General features: G+C 35.3%; 4 protein-coding genes across 4 annotated transcripts; 2 read left to right on the forward strand and 2 right to left on the reverse strand.

Moving 5' to 3' along the window:
• The first annotated feature begins 1,146 nt into the window (after positions 1–1,146).
• LOC116145824 (rust resistance kinase Lr10-like) lies at positions 1,147–3,579 on the forward strand. The gene is made up of 5 exons (XM_031431257.1): positions 1,147–1,820; positions 1,866–1,945; positions 2,041–2,106; positions 2,211–2,291; positions 2,389–3,579. The coding sequence occupies exons 1-5, from the start codon at positions 1,147–1,149 to the stop codon at positions 3,534–3,536; spliced, it is 2,049 nt and encodes a 682-aa protein (XP_031287117.1). The 3' UTR covers positions 3,537–3,579.
• Positions 3,580–4,285: 706 nt separating this feature from the next.
• LOC116145825 lies at positions 4,286–5,363 on the forward strand. The gene is made up of 2 exons (XM_031431259.1): positions 4,286–4,763; positions 5,236–5,363. The coding sequence occupies exons 1-2, from the start codon at positions 4,286–4,288 to the stop codon at positions 5,361–5,363; spliced, it is 606 nt and encodes a 201-aa protein (XP_031287119.1).
• Positions 5,364–7,715: 2,352 nt separating this feature from the next.
• Positions 7,716–10,011, reverse strand: LOC116145867 (protein POLYCHOME-like). Its single transcript, XM_031431304.1, has 2 exons — positions 9,617–10,011; positions 7,716–8,560 (listed from the first exon to the last, which is right to left on the reverse strand). Exons 1-2 carry the CDS (start codon positions 9,989–9,991, stop codon positions 8,180–8,182), a joined length of 756 nt encoding a protein of 251 aa, XP_031287164.1. The 5' UTR covers positions 9,992–10,011; the 3' UTR covers positions 7,716–8,179.
• Positions 10,012–14,077: 4,066 nt separating this feature from the next.
• LOC116145843 (ras-related protein RABA4d) lies at positions 14,078–17,373 on the reverse strand. The gene is made up of 2 exons (XM_031431272.1): positions 16,900–17,373; positions 14,078–14,644 (listed from the first exon to the last, which is right to left on the reverse strand). Exons 1-2 carry the CDS (start codon positions 17,124–17,126, stop codon positions 14,200–14,202), a joined length of 672 nt encoding a protein of 223 aa, XP_031287132.1. The 5' UTR covers positions 17,127–17,373; the 3' UTR covers positions 14,078–14,199.
• Between the last annotated feature and the right edge of the window lie 1,249 nt (positions 17,374–18,622).

The raw sequence follows: 18,622 nt of genomic DNA on the forward strand, positions 1-18,622 counted from the left end.
AAAATTAAAACAAACATATTCATCAAACTTGTATATTTAAACAGATTCAGTTAACACACACGTTCAGCTTTTAGAAAAAGGCCACCTAAATCCTATCCAATTTTGGCTTCCACATGGTGCTCAAACTTGGTGTTCTAAACTTATATTGGATGAAAAGTAACACTTATCTTTCCATAGCATATTGTTTATTTAAATTGATCATGAGGAAGGAATCATCATCTTCTTCAACCTTTCTATTTTTTCCTCTTTTAGATTATTCTTTTCCTGAAAAAGTAGAGGGCCGTGTTATAATTCAGTAACTTTTTATTATAAAAAAACATTAATTTTAAATATAAATAAGAAAATTGGACCAGAAACTTGACTTGGAATGTCAACTTTAAGCCGCTAGATTTTTTTATTTATGCTAAAGAGCACGAGCCAAGTCTCCATTTAAGATTCACCGACTTTGACCATTGAAAATATAACTATTTAAAATTAATAGTCATTATCATATTAATTTAGATCCAAAATTAATAAAACAAAAAAAACTCAAATTTTCCAAAATAATCCTTCATATCTATTTATTTCAAATTAATAAAAAATAATTGATCCAAATAATCCTTCAATGACGGCCGTATCTTTGGCCGTCGAAAAAGGCTATAGCAACACACGATCGGTCAGATTCGACCGGTCTACACTGTAACGTCATTTTCGGGCTGGAATCTGGCATTGTGGGTGGGGGTGTTTTTGTCATTTTATAAAATTTTTATATATTGAGGTGTTTAGTTAAATTAACAAACCTATAGGGTTTTTTGTTAAATTTTAAATTTTACCTCGTAATAATCACCCTATTCAGCTACCCAATATTCTCAAATTCCTATCCAAAATAACAAACCAAACAGACCCTAGGTTTCTTTAGGTTTATTTTTTTCAAGTTTATAAAAATGTTGGATAAAAAGACATAAATGCCCTTTGACCATTATGTTCAATGATTGAAATTGATTATCTGGTGAAACGTTGATAGTTTTCAAAACCGATAGTACCACTTTGTACTTTCGTCAAAACTAGGGTGAGAAAAATAATTCAGCCCAAGAAATATTGATATGTAGAAAAAATTTGGTTTCGGCAAGAAAACAGATAGGAGATGTGGACTTCGTGAAGAGAACCATGAGAGGGGAAGGATCATTTTGTTTATCCAAATTCATTTCATCCTTGGAGAAGAGAACCATGAGAAAGGAAGGATTATCGACTATTTCAACTTTTCTTGTTTCCGTGTTGATCTTCCTGTTCATCGGTGAAAAACAAGCAAGAAAACTTCAACAAGTATGCTCTTCTTCATGTGGACACATCAATAACATAAGATACCCTTTTCGCCTCAAGGGCGATCCAGGGGTATGTGGTCATCGTAGCTTCGAACTTTCTTGCAGGAACAACCAAACCATCCTGGAATTTCATTTAGGAAAATACTATGTGAAGGGAATTTCACATCAAGAAAATATAACGAGTGTTGTTGATGTCAATTTAAGCAGTGGAACTTGCCGTCTTCCCTCTGGATCTCTGTCAGATGAGGATATAAAGAACGCATTCTTCAAAAATGGTAATTTTGGACTAGAACTAGACAGTAACTACAGTTATGCGAGATTCTTCAGGTGCTCTCAGAATATTAGTGATCCTATTTTTACAAGATTTCCTTGCCTGAGGGAAAATCAATCTGATTTTAATGTTACTGTTTCTGAATTGTCGTATCAGTATCAGTCTTGCTCATTAAATGCAGTGACTCCTATACATTTGGAAACTGAGGTGTTCGCTAATATGACAGAGAATTATGAAACCATCCGCAAGTCTCTGCAGTAAGGTTTCATTCTCACTTGGTCCTTTGAGTGCAGGGATTGTCTTGCCCCTGATGGCACATGCAGTGTAAGGGCAGGGACAACAACATATTTTCCTTTTTGCAGAAAATCTACAGGTTAGCAAGTTAGTCTATCTGCATATCTATTCATCATTCTTCGGTCTCTTACGTCTTTATAAGGCTTAAACTCTATTTCTTTTGCTCTAATGCAGATCCTTTCATTAAATACTTGCGGGAAAATATATATGTTCCACTCGTTGGATCCATTCAAGCTGCGCGTATAATTTCCCAGCTGGAACTCCTTTGCTTAATATTGCCCTGAGTTACTGGATAATATAGCTTCATAAGGCTTAATTTTTTATGTCTTTGTGGGTCTATGCAGGTGGTGGTTTCGCTAAATATGAAGTATATTTCATGGATTGGTATGTGAATATGGGATTCCTCCTTGGACAGCTTCTGCTCGGTATAATTCCCAGGCTGCGGTTAATTCCTGTTTGTATAGCACTGACTATGATTAAATACCTCAGTTAACTCTCTTTACTTTGTTGTTGGGTTTGCAGTGGTGGTTCCAGTGGTTCTTATTTGCAGATTTATTGGTGCTCCAATAGTTTTAGTTGTGTACCTCATCTTCAAATATAGAACAAAAAGGAAGAAGGTTGATACTGTGGAGAAATTTCTGCACAATCAGCAATCCTGGAGGCCAAAAAGGTACACTTACCCAGAGCTCATGGCCGTGACAAACAATTTTAAAGAAAAACTAGGCCAAGGTGGCTTTGGATCAGTTTACAAAGGAATACTTCATAGTGGTTCTTTAATTGCCGTTAAAGTTCTAGAAAATTCCAAGTTTAGTGCAGAAGAATTCATCAATGAAGTCTCTACAATTGGTAGAATTCACCATATCAATGTGGTACATTTAGTTGGATTCTGTTCAGAAGGATCTAAACATGCTCTTGTGTACGAGTATATGCCAAATGGATCTCTTGATAAGCATATATTTTCCAAGGCAGGCAGATCTCTATCATTTAGTTGGGACAAACTATACGAAATTGCTCTTGCAACTGCTCGTGGGATCGAGTATCTGCATGGGGGATGTGATGTGTGCATTCTTCATTTTGACATTAAGCCACACAATATCTTGTTGGACCAAAATTCCATCCCAAAAGTCTTTGATTTTGGACTTGCAAAATTTTATCCAAAGGAAAATGATTTTGTGACCATTAGTGCTACAAGAGGAACAATAGGATACATAGCTCCTGAATTGATTTCAAGGAATTTTGGAACAATTTCTAGCAAGTCAGATGTTTATAGCTTAGGAATGGTATTGTTGGAAATGGTTGGAAGTAGAAGAAATTCTGATATGAAGGCAGCTGGTTCAGGGAAAGCATACTTCCCCTCATGGATATATGACCAAATAAATATTGGAGGAGATTTAGAGCTCCAAGATGTCACTGAGCATGAAGTCGTGATTGCAAAAAAACTTTGTCTAATTGGGTTATGGTGCATACAAGTAAAGCCTTCAGATCGTCCCTCAATTACAAAAGTTATTGAAATGTTAGAAGGGAGCATTGACGATTTGCAATTGCCTGCTAAGCCTTTCTTTTCTTCTTCCGAGGATGTCTCTATAAGAATGATTCAATCAGACTATTCAACCGGGTGGCTATTATCTGAATCAATGGAAGAATATTCATACAACAATACTGATTCATAATAAGTTTCTTTTTGCCAAATGTAATCGAATAGAAGTGAATATATATACTCACCGATACTCAATAATAGAACAATTATGTGAAAAGTAATTGCTTATGAGCTATGAAATGATCAAAATGTTTTGGTTGACTATCCATAGTCTTTGATAACAAATACTGTATTCTAACACGATCCATTATTGGCCTCATCGCTGTCACTGAGGTTAGAGCTTGCCTCATTGCAGGCAACGCGAGGTGAGATCTAATTATAACAGAAATGGTGGGCATGAGAAAAAGGAGGAAGAAGAGATGAGATCCAATACTTTTTATTAGAAAAATATGGAAATATAAATAATAGAAGCTAAGGTCACATTTGGCTTCCCGTACCCCGCACCAGCTGGTGGTCTTTGTCATTCCAAAAGAGACTGCTATTATTTTGTAGTTGGTGGTCTAAACCATATTTTTAAATGGCGTTTGCACAAAACTGAAAGGAGACTGCTTTTATTAAACCAAGACAAGACAGCCAAGCACTCTACTTTCTCTGTTTCCCTTCATGTCTCTTGTTCCGTTTATTATCTTCTTCCTTCTCTTGCCGTACTCAATAGCCCAAAACACTTCAGTTGTAAGCAGCGATGAAAATATATATCAATTCTGTCAGCCAACAAATTGCAGCGAAAACGGCCCACAAATCAGATTTCCCTTTAGGCTCAAAACTCAACCAATCTCTTGCGGTCTTGAAGGGTTTGAAGTGTCATGCTCAAGTAACAAGACAATGTTGCATCTTCCTTTTTCTAGCGGTTACTATGTGGAAGACATTTCTTATCTGGACAGAAGTATTACCATTATGGATATGAATGACACCACATGCCCAATACAGAGTCTTCTCTCTCTTAACCTCACAGACTCCAAATTCTCCCTCCTTTATAGCTACTACAATCAGATGTACGCTTTGTGGAATTGTTCTACGAAGATTATATGGAATTCTGCACTAGGGCCGTTTGATTGCATGACTGATGAGCGAGGTTTTGTTTATGGCATGACATACGACTGGTCAGTCGACTCGAGGCCCCCAGTTTGCAGCATGTATAAAACTGTTAACATTTCGATTGAGTTTTGGTATCAAAATAATCAAACTAAAAAGATAGTTATAGAATGGGAAGCCCTTGACGGATGGTACGACTGCGAAAAATCAGGGAACTACTGTGGCTTCAACACTACAAGCAATTCAACGATCTGTGTTATAAACCAACGTAAGTCACCATTTAGCTTTCTGAAAGTAAAGTGAAATTACTTAATTCTTTCCAAATTTATACATGATATGATATTTTCATTTAGTAATATGTCTCTCTGCTTTTGATTATTTACAGTATGTTTTCCGGCGCTCTTGATTGTATTTGTAGGTAGCTTACTGATAAGTTTTAAAGTCTTTTCTGTAGCTGATTAATTAGGATAAATATTTGTTGGCAGTAAAGAAAAACCCCTAAGAACTTTGGAAAGGTTTCTTATAAGTATGATGTTTTTAGCTACGGAATGGTGTTATTAGAGATGGTTGGATGCCGAAAGAATATTGATCATTCAATTGAAAATCAAAGCCAAATTTACTTCCCTGAGTGGATATATAATAAAATGAGCCAAGGAAACGAGGTTGCTTTAGAAATTGAGGTAGATGGAGACGAGAAAATTGTCAAGCAGCTTGCAATTGTGGGACTCTGGTGCATCCAGTCCAGTGGAACCCAGCAGAGAGGCCTTCCATGTCAATGGTATTACAAATGCTAGAAGGTGAGTTCAAGAGCTTGGAGATTCCTCCAAAGCCCTTCGTTTCTTCAGATGAGGAAATGGATGGAAATTGATCTTGTATAATGACATAACATTTGTAATGTTTAACTAACTTGTTTCAAATACTTCCCAAGCATAAATAAATTCATTCTCCTTATAACACTGCAAATGTGGGACTCTGTTGCCAAAGGGACATTCTTGTTTTTAGAAATTAAGGTAGATGGATATGAGGAAATTAAATTTGTAATCAAGTTTTCTTTAATTTGTAATAATTTTTAAGAATTTCATGCAGGCATCAAAACAACAAACCTCATAACAAAAATTTAAGAGTAAAGAAATGAAGATACCTATGTTTAGCATACATAGGACTCGGGAACTGAAATATTCAATAACAACCTCACGTACAAATCGTCTGTGAATTGAAAGTTTTGATTTATTTAACTTAAATTGGCAAACAATACAACAATATAAATAGGCAGTAGCAGTACTTGTGTTTATATAAAAAGTTAGCTCCCAATAATCTTTAAGCATTATCAAATAGAAAGAAGATGTCGAACTTGAAGAGGGTGGTGATCATCATGCTTTGCGTTCTTCTAACTTGGTCAATCTTGGTGAGAGATACGGAGGGAAACAATATCGGGTATCTACCCATTAATAAAGGGGATACTGTTCCTTGTGGCCCAAAATCTCCCCAAGGATGTAAAGAAGGACCTGCTAATCGATACCAAAGAGGATGCAATCCAGCAACCAAGTGTCGAGGGGATGCACTACCTGTACTTGATCCGAAGCATAACGAAAGGATGACAGCTACTCCCAAAAAAGATTAATTCTTAGACTGAGTGGCTCACAACTTAATTTTATAAACTCTCTCTTACAACTCTGACGTGATAGTTCACAATTAGTCATACGAGAAAATTCATTAGAAACTAATAACGAGTTACCACATCAGATTTGTGAAAAAAAATTTGTAAAACTGAGTTATAAGTGTAGTACTACCTATTCAAATAAAGTGTTTCCATTCATTTTTCTTTTATGTTAATTTTATCATTCATTTTTTCCTTGTTTTTACTAATAAATTTATAAAATTTTGTTTACAATTTTATTTCACCTAATGTACGTGGAAATAACTTTAACATTAGGATTATTATTATCCTAGTTTATTAAGAAATAAAAAAAACAAAAAAAAAAAAAACCTAACTTTTAAACTTATTTTCCTTTAACTTTCAAAGAGCAAAAGGCAAAAGCCCCAAATCTTAAGTATTTAAGTTATTAAATTAAAAGTTAATTTAATATATGAAAGAAATTGTATTCACAAATTAAAATTTGAAATGTAAAAAATTAAAATTCATGCAAAATTATGCAAGTTCGAGTCATAAATCAGGTATCTGGTTTTTGACCCGAATAATCAAGTACTTGAAAAACCAAGTACTTTTACAAGTGGTTCGGTTTGCAGGTACCCTTTTATTCGGGTACCCGGTTTTTCAGACAAAACCAATTTGGGTATCTGGTTTTGCGCAACCCTAAATATTTATGCCTCGTTCTTTTTATGATAAATAAAAATTCTAGTGGCTTAAACTTGACGTTTCCAAGTCAAATCTTCCAGGACATAGTCTTGGTTTTGACAGGATAGGGGGAGACCGAATCCACAGAGTGTTATATATGGAAAGCTACTGCTGCACTTGGACAAATTATTTGGAACAGATATAAATTGACAAATTCTAAATTTAGAAATTATCTTTGCTACACAAATTGTAATATATCACCAAACGGGTTAAACAAAGCACAAGGTGATTATAACTTCCTACACAAAAACTTCCACTGATTAAATAATAGGAACAAAATTTCTCTAGAGAAACTAGAGGCATACCATCAACAAAATTCTTCACTCAAAAGTGAGTAATAACAAATTGCATCAAACTAGAAAGTTTGAATACCCTCACAAGAAATGACGATCCAAATCGTTTGATACACAGCTTAGATCATCATCAACAACATACTAAAATTTCATTGAATTCAAAGGAGGTTTCATCGTTGGATTGTGAACAGTGAACTCCTTAGGCCAAGAAAAAACTATTTTCCCTCCTTATGTCCACATTTTCCTACACCTTTTGTTTCATACCTATTTATATGGGTGGACAGCCCAACACCCTGACATTGTGGCAATAGTTATACACTATTACTTCGTTAAAATAAATAACAACAAAACATGATGTTAAACAAATAGCTGCATTCCTTATAACAACGAAGACAGCATAAAAACATGCACAGTGATCACCGATGCTTTCAGCAAACAGAGCCCGGAAAATTGAAAAAGCTATCTACTTCATCAAGTTCATATAAGATAACACCAAAAACTATTCATGCACCATTAACAAACAGCTTAATAAATCAGTAAAAATTAAAACCACAAAGCAGACTCAATTGAATAGAACTAAACTAATTTGTCATTGTAATATATGAAATTTTATGATATCAAGAAACTAATTTGTCAATGTGGACTATATGTACATCAAACGGGCACAACACTACCTACGATTCCTTCTGGGACCTTCAAAGAATGAAGACAGACCAGTTTAATACCTACAATTCCTACTGAGACCTTCAAAGAATGAAGGCTACAAAAAGTGCCTGCTTATCACAAAGCCTTCAACAATGATAACCGCTAAAATCAATCTCCCCGTGCAGGGCCCAGCAGAACCTATCTTCAACATCAATTTGAAAAAAAGAAAAAAAGAAAAAAAAACAAGATATCATCAGAGGATGACCAATGTCCAAAGAGATAATAATGATCATCGGAAAATGATCAATCTCACTGCAGGGCCCAATCTAGTTTGTCCAGTTTCTGGCTACTGCTGTCTCCGAAATATAGTTGCTGAGAAAATAAGAGTAATCACCGCATTGACATTAATGTGCGAACTCTTTTCTCCCTCTCAGCTTTCCTAGCACTTGGGGTCCTTTTCAGTTTATTCAATTCCTCCATTACAACTCTCTCAACTTTGTCAATTGAGTTCAAAAGTTTCTTCTGAGGTGTGAGAGACTCTAACTCTCCACCAGCCTGATTTGTGATATCAAGCAAAATCTTAGGCACCTTACCAACAGAGGGCTGACAAAGCTTCTTATGCATCGTTGGGGACAGAATTGTAGTGTTGTGCTCTGGCTGAGCACCTGACAGTGGCTTAGGGGAACCAACTACTCTTTGATCCTGAGACATTGGACTCTCCATCTGTAGGCCTTCAACTTCTCCCAAGCGAGCTCTTCTCCTTTCAATCGCCTGATGAAAGCCAGAGTTAGAAATCTCTATATATGGACTTAGAAAGCCCCAAAAGGAAAGGGGAATTATAACACTGAACTGCAAAAAGAATTTACTTTGACTCAAGTTAAGGCCAATGATATCTATGACTCGAGCATTTATGAAAAAGCACAATGACTCTATGGCACTTCAAACAGATTGCCAGCAGGGTTTCACTGGTTGAATGCTTAGATTAAACAATGCAGAACATCAAACAGGAATGCATTTCACTTGAATGCACAGGACACCGTGAAGATTCTCATGGCCAAAAAACAATACACAACAACTTTATAACGTTGACCAGAAGGCAATGCTCTGACACCATCCAAAGAATTAACCAAGCAACATCCATGCAGCTCAAGTTTAGAAATGAAAATATAAGAGCAAAATTCGGATTCTTGTACTGTTGTTGATAATAATGAATAAGCACAAGCAGTCAACTTCACTGTGGCAAGAAATGAACCGAAAATAATCAGCTTTGTCAAATGAATTTTAATACGTACGGAATTTATGAGGCAAGAACTCAGCATGTCATTTAATTCACTACCAAGAACACATGATTAAGAGAATGAGTCTCTTCAAAACAAGGATAGCGCGTGATTAAAAGGAAAAATATCTTTAACACAAAGAAAACAAATGCTCAAAATAATACAAAACTGTCTAAATAGCAATTATTTAATCAAATCAAGGGTAGATGCACAATAGAAATCTTCCCTAGATTTAAAAGCATCATAAACCAAAATAATTATAAAATGAAAAAGAAAAGATTAACATATCCCATTAAAATCCAAAACACACAAATCGAATCAGATGCAGACAAAAGCAAATGGAAAAAGAAAAACCCTAATTCACCAAGCTTTAAGGAATATTACCAAAATCCGTCATAAGAAAAATTATCAAATGTCCAAAAACTTAAACACTAAAAGTCAAGATTCAGTTCAAATCACAGCAACATAACCAAGATTGACAAACATACCAACTACCACTATAGAAAATGAAATTAAACGTCCAAGAAAATAAAGATAATAAGAAAATTACCCTCACAACAGTAGTAATATCCCTCAGAGGCGTCCTCGGGTACCAAGCAGGCAACACAGAAGATCCTCTCCGAGCACTTCCTATCGGCGTATTTTCTCTTCCCATTGGTCCACGTGTCGCCGATGCAAATCCGTACCCATTTCTTCTTCCACGGCCGAACGCGCTTCTCGGGGTCCCCAACCCACCACCTCTTCCTCCACCTACCGATTGTCCACGCGCCGCCGTCGTATTAGCCACTCGAGTGGCTGGAGATCCCAAGTGATTTGAACTCTGTTCTGGTTCGTCTCTGAGAATTCCGAGAGTTTCAGACCTTCTCTGAGCGAAGACGGTCGCAATGTCAACTGGCCTCACAAGTCTGTCACGTGACTCCGGCATTTTTTCTTCGGTTTCTTGATTTCTTCTGAAAAGAAAATGTATTCACTATTAGGACTCCAAACATTATTCTGGCAACAGATAATAAATTTTTTCTGAATTCTCAAAAAAGAAATCACATTTTTCCGTAAATAAAAATTTTCAAGAGAAAATGAGAATTTTCTAGGGAGCCAAACAGTGCCATTTTACCTTGGAGTAGAGAACAAATGAAAGAGATAGAAATGAGTGATAAAGGGAGAAGTGAATTTGGCAATTTTTTCAAATGAAAACATGAGCGCTTTTAATTAAAACTTCAGCACGTGCCAATATCTTTCAAATTTCAAATTTTGCGTAAGAGCGGGCGTTTTAGAAAGGCGGGGTTCTTGCTGGTGTTATGACTTCTTTACCCCTTATGGCATGATTTTTATTTTAATTAAAATTATTTTAATAAATTTTTATTCCAAAAATACCAGTTCTCTTATTCTTCTCAGTTCTCACCATTAATGAAATTCTTAATATTACTAGATTTATAATAAATAAATAAATAAATTGTCATCAAATTAAAATATTATTAATGGATGGATTAAACATTTCAATATCATTAATTAATTAATTAAGCCAATATTTAATTAATCTATATTTTTTGGGTTGCCAATATCATCATTTTTTTATTACAAATAAACCACAAAGACAATCTTGAGATTACTGAAAAAAATAAAGGGAAAATAAAAAAAAACTATTATTTTAGATTGATTGAATCGCATGAATAAAAAAGGAAATTTTAATATGTTATTGGTGGTGATCTAAACTTTATATTTTACGGTTTGGATTGTTATTAGAGATGGCAATGGGCCGTACCGTGCCAAAATTTTCAAAACCCACCATGCCATGGGCAGTGCCGTACCATGCCAAAAAAACCAAAACTTAAGGCTCACAACACGGTCTATGACCTGATAAGGTCGTGCCATGTCATACCTTCATGGGCCGGCCCACAATTGTAATGGCTACATTTGATTTTTATTTTTATTTTTAAATCCCCAGCCCACAACATGACCTACATGGCCCACGGGCCATGGCACGACACAAAAATTTGTGGGCCGTGCTAGCACATGTTGTCATTTATTCTCTTGTTTCACTTTATAGGTGAGTATACCCAAATTTTATAGTTTGATGAATTTTGTCATGTAGAATTTTGTTGAATTTATGCCCCTAATTTCATATGGGGAGAACTTTGTTGTAAACCATTATTTGATTAGTTTTAAAAGCTTTATACGTTAAACATCGGTGATTGATAACTTTTCAAATAAGAAAGGAGGTCAGGGATAAGTTTACATACCTTTGCAGCGTGAGTAACTACAAGTAACTAAAACCTCAAGCCAGGTGTGGGATAATAATCCTAATATTAAAATTATTTCTATGTACATTAGATGAGATGAAATTATAAACAAGATTTATAATTTTATTTATAAAAACAAGGGACGATGAATGATAAAACAAACTAACATAAAAGAAAAATGAATGAAAACAATTCATTTTCTTTTGTTATTTTATCACGTTAGAACTGTGAGAGAGAGTTTATGAGATTAGGTTGTGAGTCAATCTTTAGTGTATTTTAATTTTTTAAACAACTAAGGTTAATAATTATTCTTTTTTTGGAGGAGCGATTTCTTCGTTAAGAGCAGGTGATGTTTCCCGTTGGCACCCGGTTTTTGGATTGCATCCTCTTTGGTATGGATTAGCAGGTATTTCTTTACATGCTTCGGGAAATAATGGGCCACAAGGAACAGGATCCCCTTGATCAATGGCTCCATACCCGATATTGGTTCCCTCTGTATCTCGCACCAAGAATGACCAAGTTAGAAGAATGCAAAGCATAATGATAACCATCCTCTTCGAGTTCGACATCTGCAGGTATTTATATTTCGATGAATAATGGTTGGGCGCTAACTTTTTATATAAACACAATTAGTACTACTACTGCCTATTTATATTGTTGTATTGTTTGCCAATTCACCGAGGTTGTTATTGAGTCTTTTAGTTCCCGACTCATGCGTTGATTTGTTACAAAAGATAAAGATAACTACATGTATATATGTTGTAAAGATTAGAACTTTATCTTCATTTCTTTACTCTTAAATTTTTGTTATGAGGTTTGTTGTTCTGATACGTGCAGGAAATTATTTTGACTTAACAGCAACACTCAATTGGCATCCTTTCTTATATTAAAACTTATCCTTGACCTCCTTTCTTATTTGAAAAATTATCTGATACCTCCCTCTCATTGGCCTTAATTGATAGATTTTTTTATCTTTGGTCTCCTTATTTCACACCACCAACTCCCCCATCCCCCCCATGAGATCAATTGATAACTGCGTATCCTAAATATTAGAACTTTATCTTCGTTTCTTTACTCTTAATTATTTGCTGTGAGGTTTGTTGTTTTGATACGTGCATGAAATTATTTTGACTTAACAAAAACACTCACTAATGTAAGAATTTAAGCATTCGGGCCAACTGTTGATGTATGCCAAATCCAAACACATAATAGGTGTATTCTTAGAGGTATTATTTGTTTTAGACACTGGGGCCTACACAATTTTGTCTTGAAAATGCACCTCTGAGCACCGATTGTTGATGTATGCCAGATCCAAACTCATGGTGGGTGGGTTCCCAGAGATACTGTCCACTTTGGGCCTTGAGGCCTGCACAATTTTATCTTGAAAAGGTGTCTTGGGTGGCGAGGGTGTCCTTGTGCTATATAAGTGACCAAGGCCCTCGTCTCCTAACCAATGTGGGACTTTGGCACCAACACAACCTAGTTTTGTCTTGAAAAGGCGTATTTGGGTGGTGAGGGTGTCCTTGTGCTACATAAACAACCAAAGCCCTTGTCTCCTAACCGATGTGGGACTTTGGCACCAACACAGCTCCCCAAGGGGTGAGGGACTTGGGAGTGGCCCAGGCCCTCCTTCTAAAGCCAACTGTTGATGTATGTTGGATCTAGACATATGGTAGGAGTTCCCAGAGGTATGTTTACTTTGGACCCTCACGGTTTTGTCTTAAAAAGACGCCTCTGGGTGGTGAGGGTGTCCTTGTACTATATAAGCGACCAAGACTCTCGTCTCCTAAGCGATGTGGGACTTTGGCACCAACAATCATAGTCTGACATTTACAATTTCAGTGTCCACAGATCCAGTGGAATCCAATAGAGATGTCTTCCATGTCAATGGTATTACAAAGGCCAGAAGGTGACTTCAAGAGTTTGGTGATTCCTCCAAAGCATTTTGTTTCTTCAGATGATGAAATGGATGCAAATTGATCATGTATAAAGAAATAAAATTGTGGTATTTAATTTAGGAACTTCTTTCAAATGCTTCCATTCATAAATAAATTAATTCTTCTTGTGATAACACAATTGAAATAGAGTGTATTGAGTTTTTGGGGTTGGTTTTTATGCATAAATAAATTTCTCAACTTACTATGATTATCTTTAATAAACTAAGTAGAGACTTTTATTCTGCAAACTTAAGGCCAATTCAGTCAATCGAAGTCCCATAGACTCATCTGCAAATTATAAGTCTATACATAAGTTGCATATCAAAGAAAGAAAAACCCTGACTAGCTACGGCCTACAGGGGCAGAAATTGCGTAAAATTTGCCATTTGCTTTCCTATCAGAGGATATAGAATATGTAGAACATCTTGTGGGCCTCGATGGACATCGAAATCCTGAAAACAGTTTAAAGGACAAAGCCTGANGTAATGACTTCTTTACCCCTTATGGCGCTTAGACATTTTAGGTTTATTTGTTAATTTGTATCATACATTTATCTGTTAGTTTAAAATTCTAATACAATTATATTTTCTTATACATTTATCTGTTAGTTTAAGAAGAAGAAGTGGGGGGTTTTAAATTTAATTGATTCAGATTTTCATACTTGAATTTAACAATTAGGTTGAAAAGTGGTTTACATTAAATGACATGAATTAATTTAAAAAATGACAAGAACAAATATTAATTTGAAAAGTGGGTTAATAAATGAAAGCTGCTGTAATTCTATTCATCATCAACAAACTCGTTTCAATAAACATAAAAATGGACACCATGTCTCAATCGTACACTTCTTTTCTACATGATATAAGATTCTGTTTCTGTTGAAAACAATCAAACCCTAAATTAACATCATCGTTCCAAAAATTAAAATAAAACAACAAAAAAAAAATGCATGTTCAAAATTATAAGGACAAGCAACACCCACTCTTCCCTGCAGAATTCTGCTCCTGGCTAGGAACAATAATCCTAGTTCCCTTCAGAAGCCCCAAGTTTCCTCCAGATTCATCTTCATTTGCCGTTAGGGACTTCTTGCTAATTATCCTGTATATTTCTGTTAGCACTGTTAAAAATGCTGTTTCAACGTTTGTTGCTTCCAGAGCTGACGTCTCCATAAAGAAAAGGTTTTCTCTTTGAGCGAATTCTTGCGCATCCTCTATTGGCACTGCTCGAAGACTTCCCAAGTCACACTTGTTGCCGATGAGCATAATCACGATATTCTTATCAGCATGCCCCCTCAGTTCTTCCAGCCACCTTGCCATGTGGTCAAATGACTGACGCTTGGTCACGTCATAAACTAACATTGCCCCAACTGCTCCTCGGTAATATGCACTTGTCACTGCCCTGTACCTGCGGAGACACAATTGAGGATGACTTCAAGAACCACAAACTAAACTAGATTCAAGCTTCATGTCATCTTGATATAACAAACAACCCCTAAAAAGCTTGCAATTCTGCTCGGGAACCGAGATACCCTCTAGCAGATAGGATCAATTATTATATGGATTCAAATGGAACATGATCATTAAACTTTTCTCAGCAATTGCAGTAAGAAAAACTGAGCTAACTGGAGCAAAAGTGGGATGTGACCAAACTCTTAAAGCAAGCCGATTGTTATGCATAATAGGTAAAAACTACTTAAAGCAAGCCGATTGTTATGCCTAATCAGTAAAAACTTCTTAAAGCAAGCCGATTGTTATGCCTAATAGGTAATAAAGCAGATTAACTGTGTCGTTCCATTCTCATTAATATTTTCAAATAACTCATTTCCTGAAAATAATAACATAGAAGTGAAGAATCAGGTAAACCAAAGCAGTGGCATGAAAGTAAAAGTCGGTTCAATCATAAGTTACACAGTTTTGAAGAACTATTTAGCCAATTTGTATATGGAAACTATTAAGTATCTATCTAAGTAGAGGAATTGTTTTCCTTTCTTTTGAATATCAAGATGCCAAAAAAAGACATTGTTCATGTGACTCTAACCTGGATGGGCAGATTTTGTTATAGTTGAAAGAATTGGGAGCTTGAGAAGATTGTCACTTGTCAGGTTTCTGAGGTTGACAGCCTACTCTTGAAATTACTTCATTGGCTTTTGTCGGAGAACATGCATTTGATGGTTGCTGAAACGAAGGACCAATGAAGAGATGGTTCGGTAGAATGTTGGGAATGAATTTGGGTTTTCAAGACTGAAAATATTTACCTCTCATACGGTTCAAAACCTTACACATTAATCTTGCTTCAAATCTATTAAAAAACAGTTAAATAGATATGCCTCCAATGCTAACAAAAAGCTATTGGAGAATTTTGATTAGATTAACTTATCGAGAAAAGAACAGATTAGCCCTAATGATACAAGAAAAAATTTAGCCTTCAAATATAAGGACAAGGATTATCAATATACTGCTTTGTGATGGAGACAAAAGGACAACAGAACAAGGATAGCATCTCAAATGTGGAACGAGACTTGAAAAATGCAGAAAACAGAAGGAAAGAACAAGTTTGGACGATAAAGTTTGGAGTAAGCCAGGGTTCCTTGCCGGTAACAAAGTTTTATCAAGAAAGGCAAGATAAATTGTTCAACATGCAAACAGAGAGAAGCAGGTATGAGGTATGATTATCAGGTAGCAAACTTCCACACAGAACCAAAATACATATGATAATCACGCTGCTGATATACAGCAAAATCAGTAAGAGCTAGAAGCCTAAATAGTACTGCTTTTGTTATGCCAGTTGGGTTAACATGACCAGATCAAGCATAAATTTTAGGCAGCATTGCACAACAAGTCAATCTTAATTGAGAAATTAATATCTACGTAAGCAACAAGAAGCCTCTAATGGTACCCAAATTACACAAATATGCCGTCCCCAATCAAGGATCAATCTGCATTGCACATTCTAATTGTGGATTTCACTTAAAAGGCTGAAGACATTTATAACATTGCAGCTGCAACAAAGCCCTTTTAGACATCAAAAGCTATGCAAGATGAACCATATCAACAAGCTTTTTGAGACTATTTGGGAAATCAAGATATTTGTGCATTTCCCAACATGTCTTATCTTCTCTTTATACTGCCACTTGTCAGAACTAGATCCATAATCAATGCACATATTCATGGCTTGAGCTTCAAGCAAGAAATGAGAAATAGTTCTTCTGTAACTCTCAAGCAGGTTGAGGGAATTAACATGAACAAAAACTTTGTTTCGTCTACAATAACGGCACCATTCCAGAAAACCTTAGAGAAGAAAAGCACCTGACAGCTTTAACTAACTCCTCATATCAGACTCCTCTTGAGCCACCCAAATTATAACCTAAACCAACCATTTGCTTAGCAATGCCACACTTTACCGTATAAAAGGACTGCTTTTGGCACCCTTTAACACAAAGCCATTCCTATGCTACCCACTTAGCACCTCTTCATTCGGGTTCACGTGAGAACCAACTGATCATTTTTTTCGAATTCCTAAAGCATAAACCTAAATTGCAATTTAAAGGACATCATTTAGCCAAAAGATATTAAAGGCATAACTTGTAAAATCCAATTTTAAATGTGACCCCATTTGAATCCGAAAACAAGAAATTAAAATTGGAAGATAAGAATGAATACCTTTCCTGGCCAGCAGTGTCCCAAATCTGTGCTTTAACCGTTTTGTGATCAATAGCAAGCGTTTTGGTCTGAAATTCGACACCAATTGTTGCTTTAGAATCGACGCTAAATTCATTTCTAGCGAAACGTGCGAGGAGCTGAGATTTTCCCACGGCGGAGTCACCAATCAATACCACTTTGAACACATAATCAATCTTTTGATTGTAATCTCCATACAAATTTGACATTGTCAATTACCACAAACAATATCAAATCTCCTCTCAAACCCACAAATATGGACCTGAAAAACAACACAATTTCGTAAGATCAATCATGTGTAGACATACATCGTTGAACAAGATCTGAAGCTCAAATAACGATCAAATGAGATTGGAAATTGTTTTCTGTGAAGAGGGAAATATGAGACCAACGGTCAATGCGGGGGGCATTAACGGTTTGCTACTTTGCTTAGCATTGCTAATGTTTTGGTGTATTCAGGAACAGCTTAGTTTGGTGCTCTTGCAACTTATGGAATGATTTATAATACAAAAATTGTACATCTTGCAGTCTTAGTTAAAGAAAGAAATCATTGTTATCTTTTTTCTATAAACATTATTATATGCTAGAAAATATTAATAATGCCGTGATTTAAACATATTTGAGAATATGATAGTTTTTGTTTGTATAAAGCCAATTAGATATTACAGAAAATGACTACTGTTATTGGGCTTGATCAAGGCCCATGAAAAAATTATTCGGCTTTGTTTGCACTGTCACCAGGTGGACACTTTAGGGAGCACTGATTTCTTTCTGGAATTCCAGTAAAATGTTATTAAAAATGACATTATCAATTCTAAATACAGTCGTACTTTTTTTATAGAGTAATGCTACAGTCACCGACAGTAGTACACCAAATTTATGCACCGAATAACTTGGTAAAATTTGGTGCACTACCGTCGGTGGCTGTATTATTTTCTTTTACCACGTCATTCGGTGCACAAATTCGGTGCACCACCGTCGGTGGCTGTATTATTTTCCTTTTCTATATTTTTTCTTATTTTTAACCTTCAATTTTTACATAAACACCAACTTTAATTTTTCATAATCATAGAAATTTTTTTTTTTGAAATATTTGTTTGTTTGATGAGAATATATTATTAAAACTTTGAAGAAAGTATTCATACAATAAATATGAATATAAAGAAGAAAAATTCAAATTTGAACTTGAGAAAAGATAAAAGCAAAAAACATAATTAACTTTTAAATTAGAAAAAATGGGTGTAAAAACACATAATTAAGTTTTAAATTAGGGAGACTGAGTGTAAACCAAAAACATAATTAAGTTTGAAATTAGGGGAAAATAATGCTAACAAAAAAACCCTAATTTAGCTTAAAAGACCATTTTCGATATTAGTTAGGGTTTAGAAAGAACTTTTTAACATACAAAGAGAGAGATATATATATATATATATAATGCTTTTATTCAAGCAAGGAGGGAACCAGAAATAAGTTTATTTAGAAATAAAAGATACCGATAAATTAGATGGGACTGGAAATCATTTCCCAACCTCAAATTCTCTCGTATACTTATGAGTTCGTAGCAAAAAGATAAAAAAATAAATATTGCTAATCAAATAACGAACTCCTGGAGTGGTGGGTTATTTGAGAAGAAATGAGCTTGCAAACAGAGAGTTGTTGGCTCAAAGTCAGAGCTAACTTTAAAACATTGAAATAACAAAGGCTT

This window comes from Pistacia vera, unplaced genomic scaffold (assembly GCF_008641045.1).
Source record: "Pistacia vera cultivar Batoury unplaced genomic scaffold, PisVer_v2 Contig468, whole genome shotgun sequence".
Taxonomy (NCBI): domain Eukaryota; kingdom Viridiplantae; phylum Streptophyta; class Magnoliopsida; order Sapindales; family Anacardiaceae; genus Pistacia; species Pistacia vera.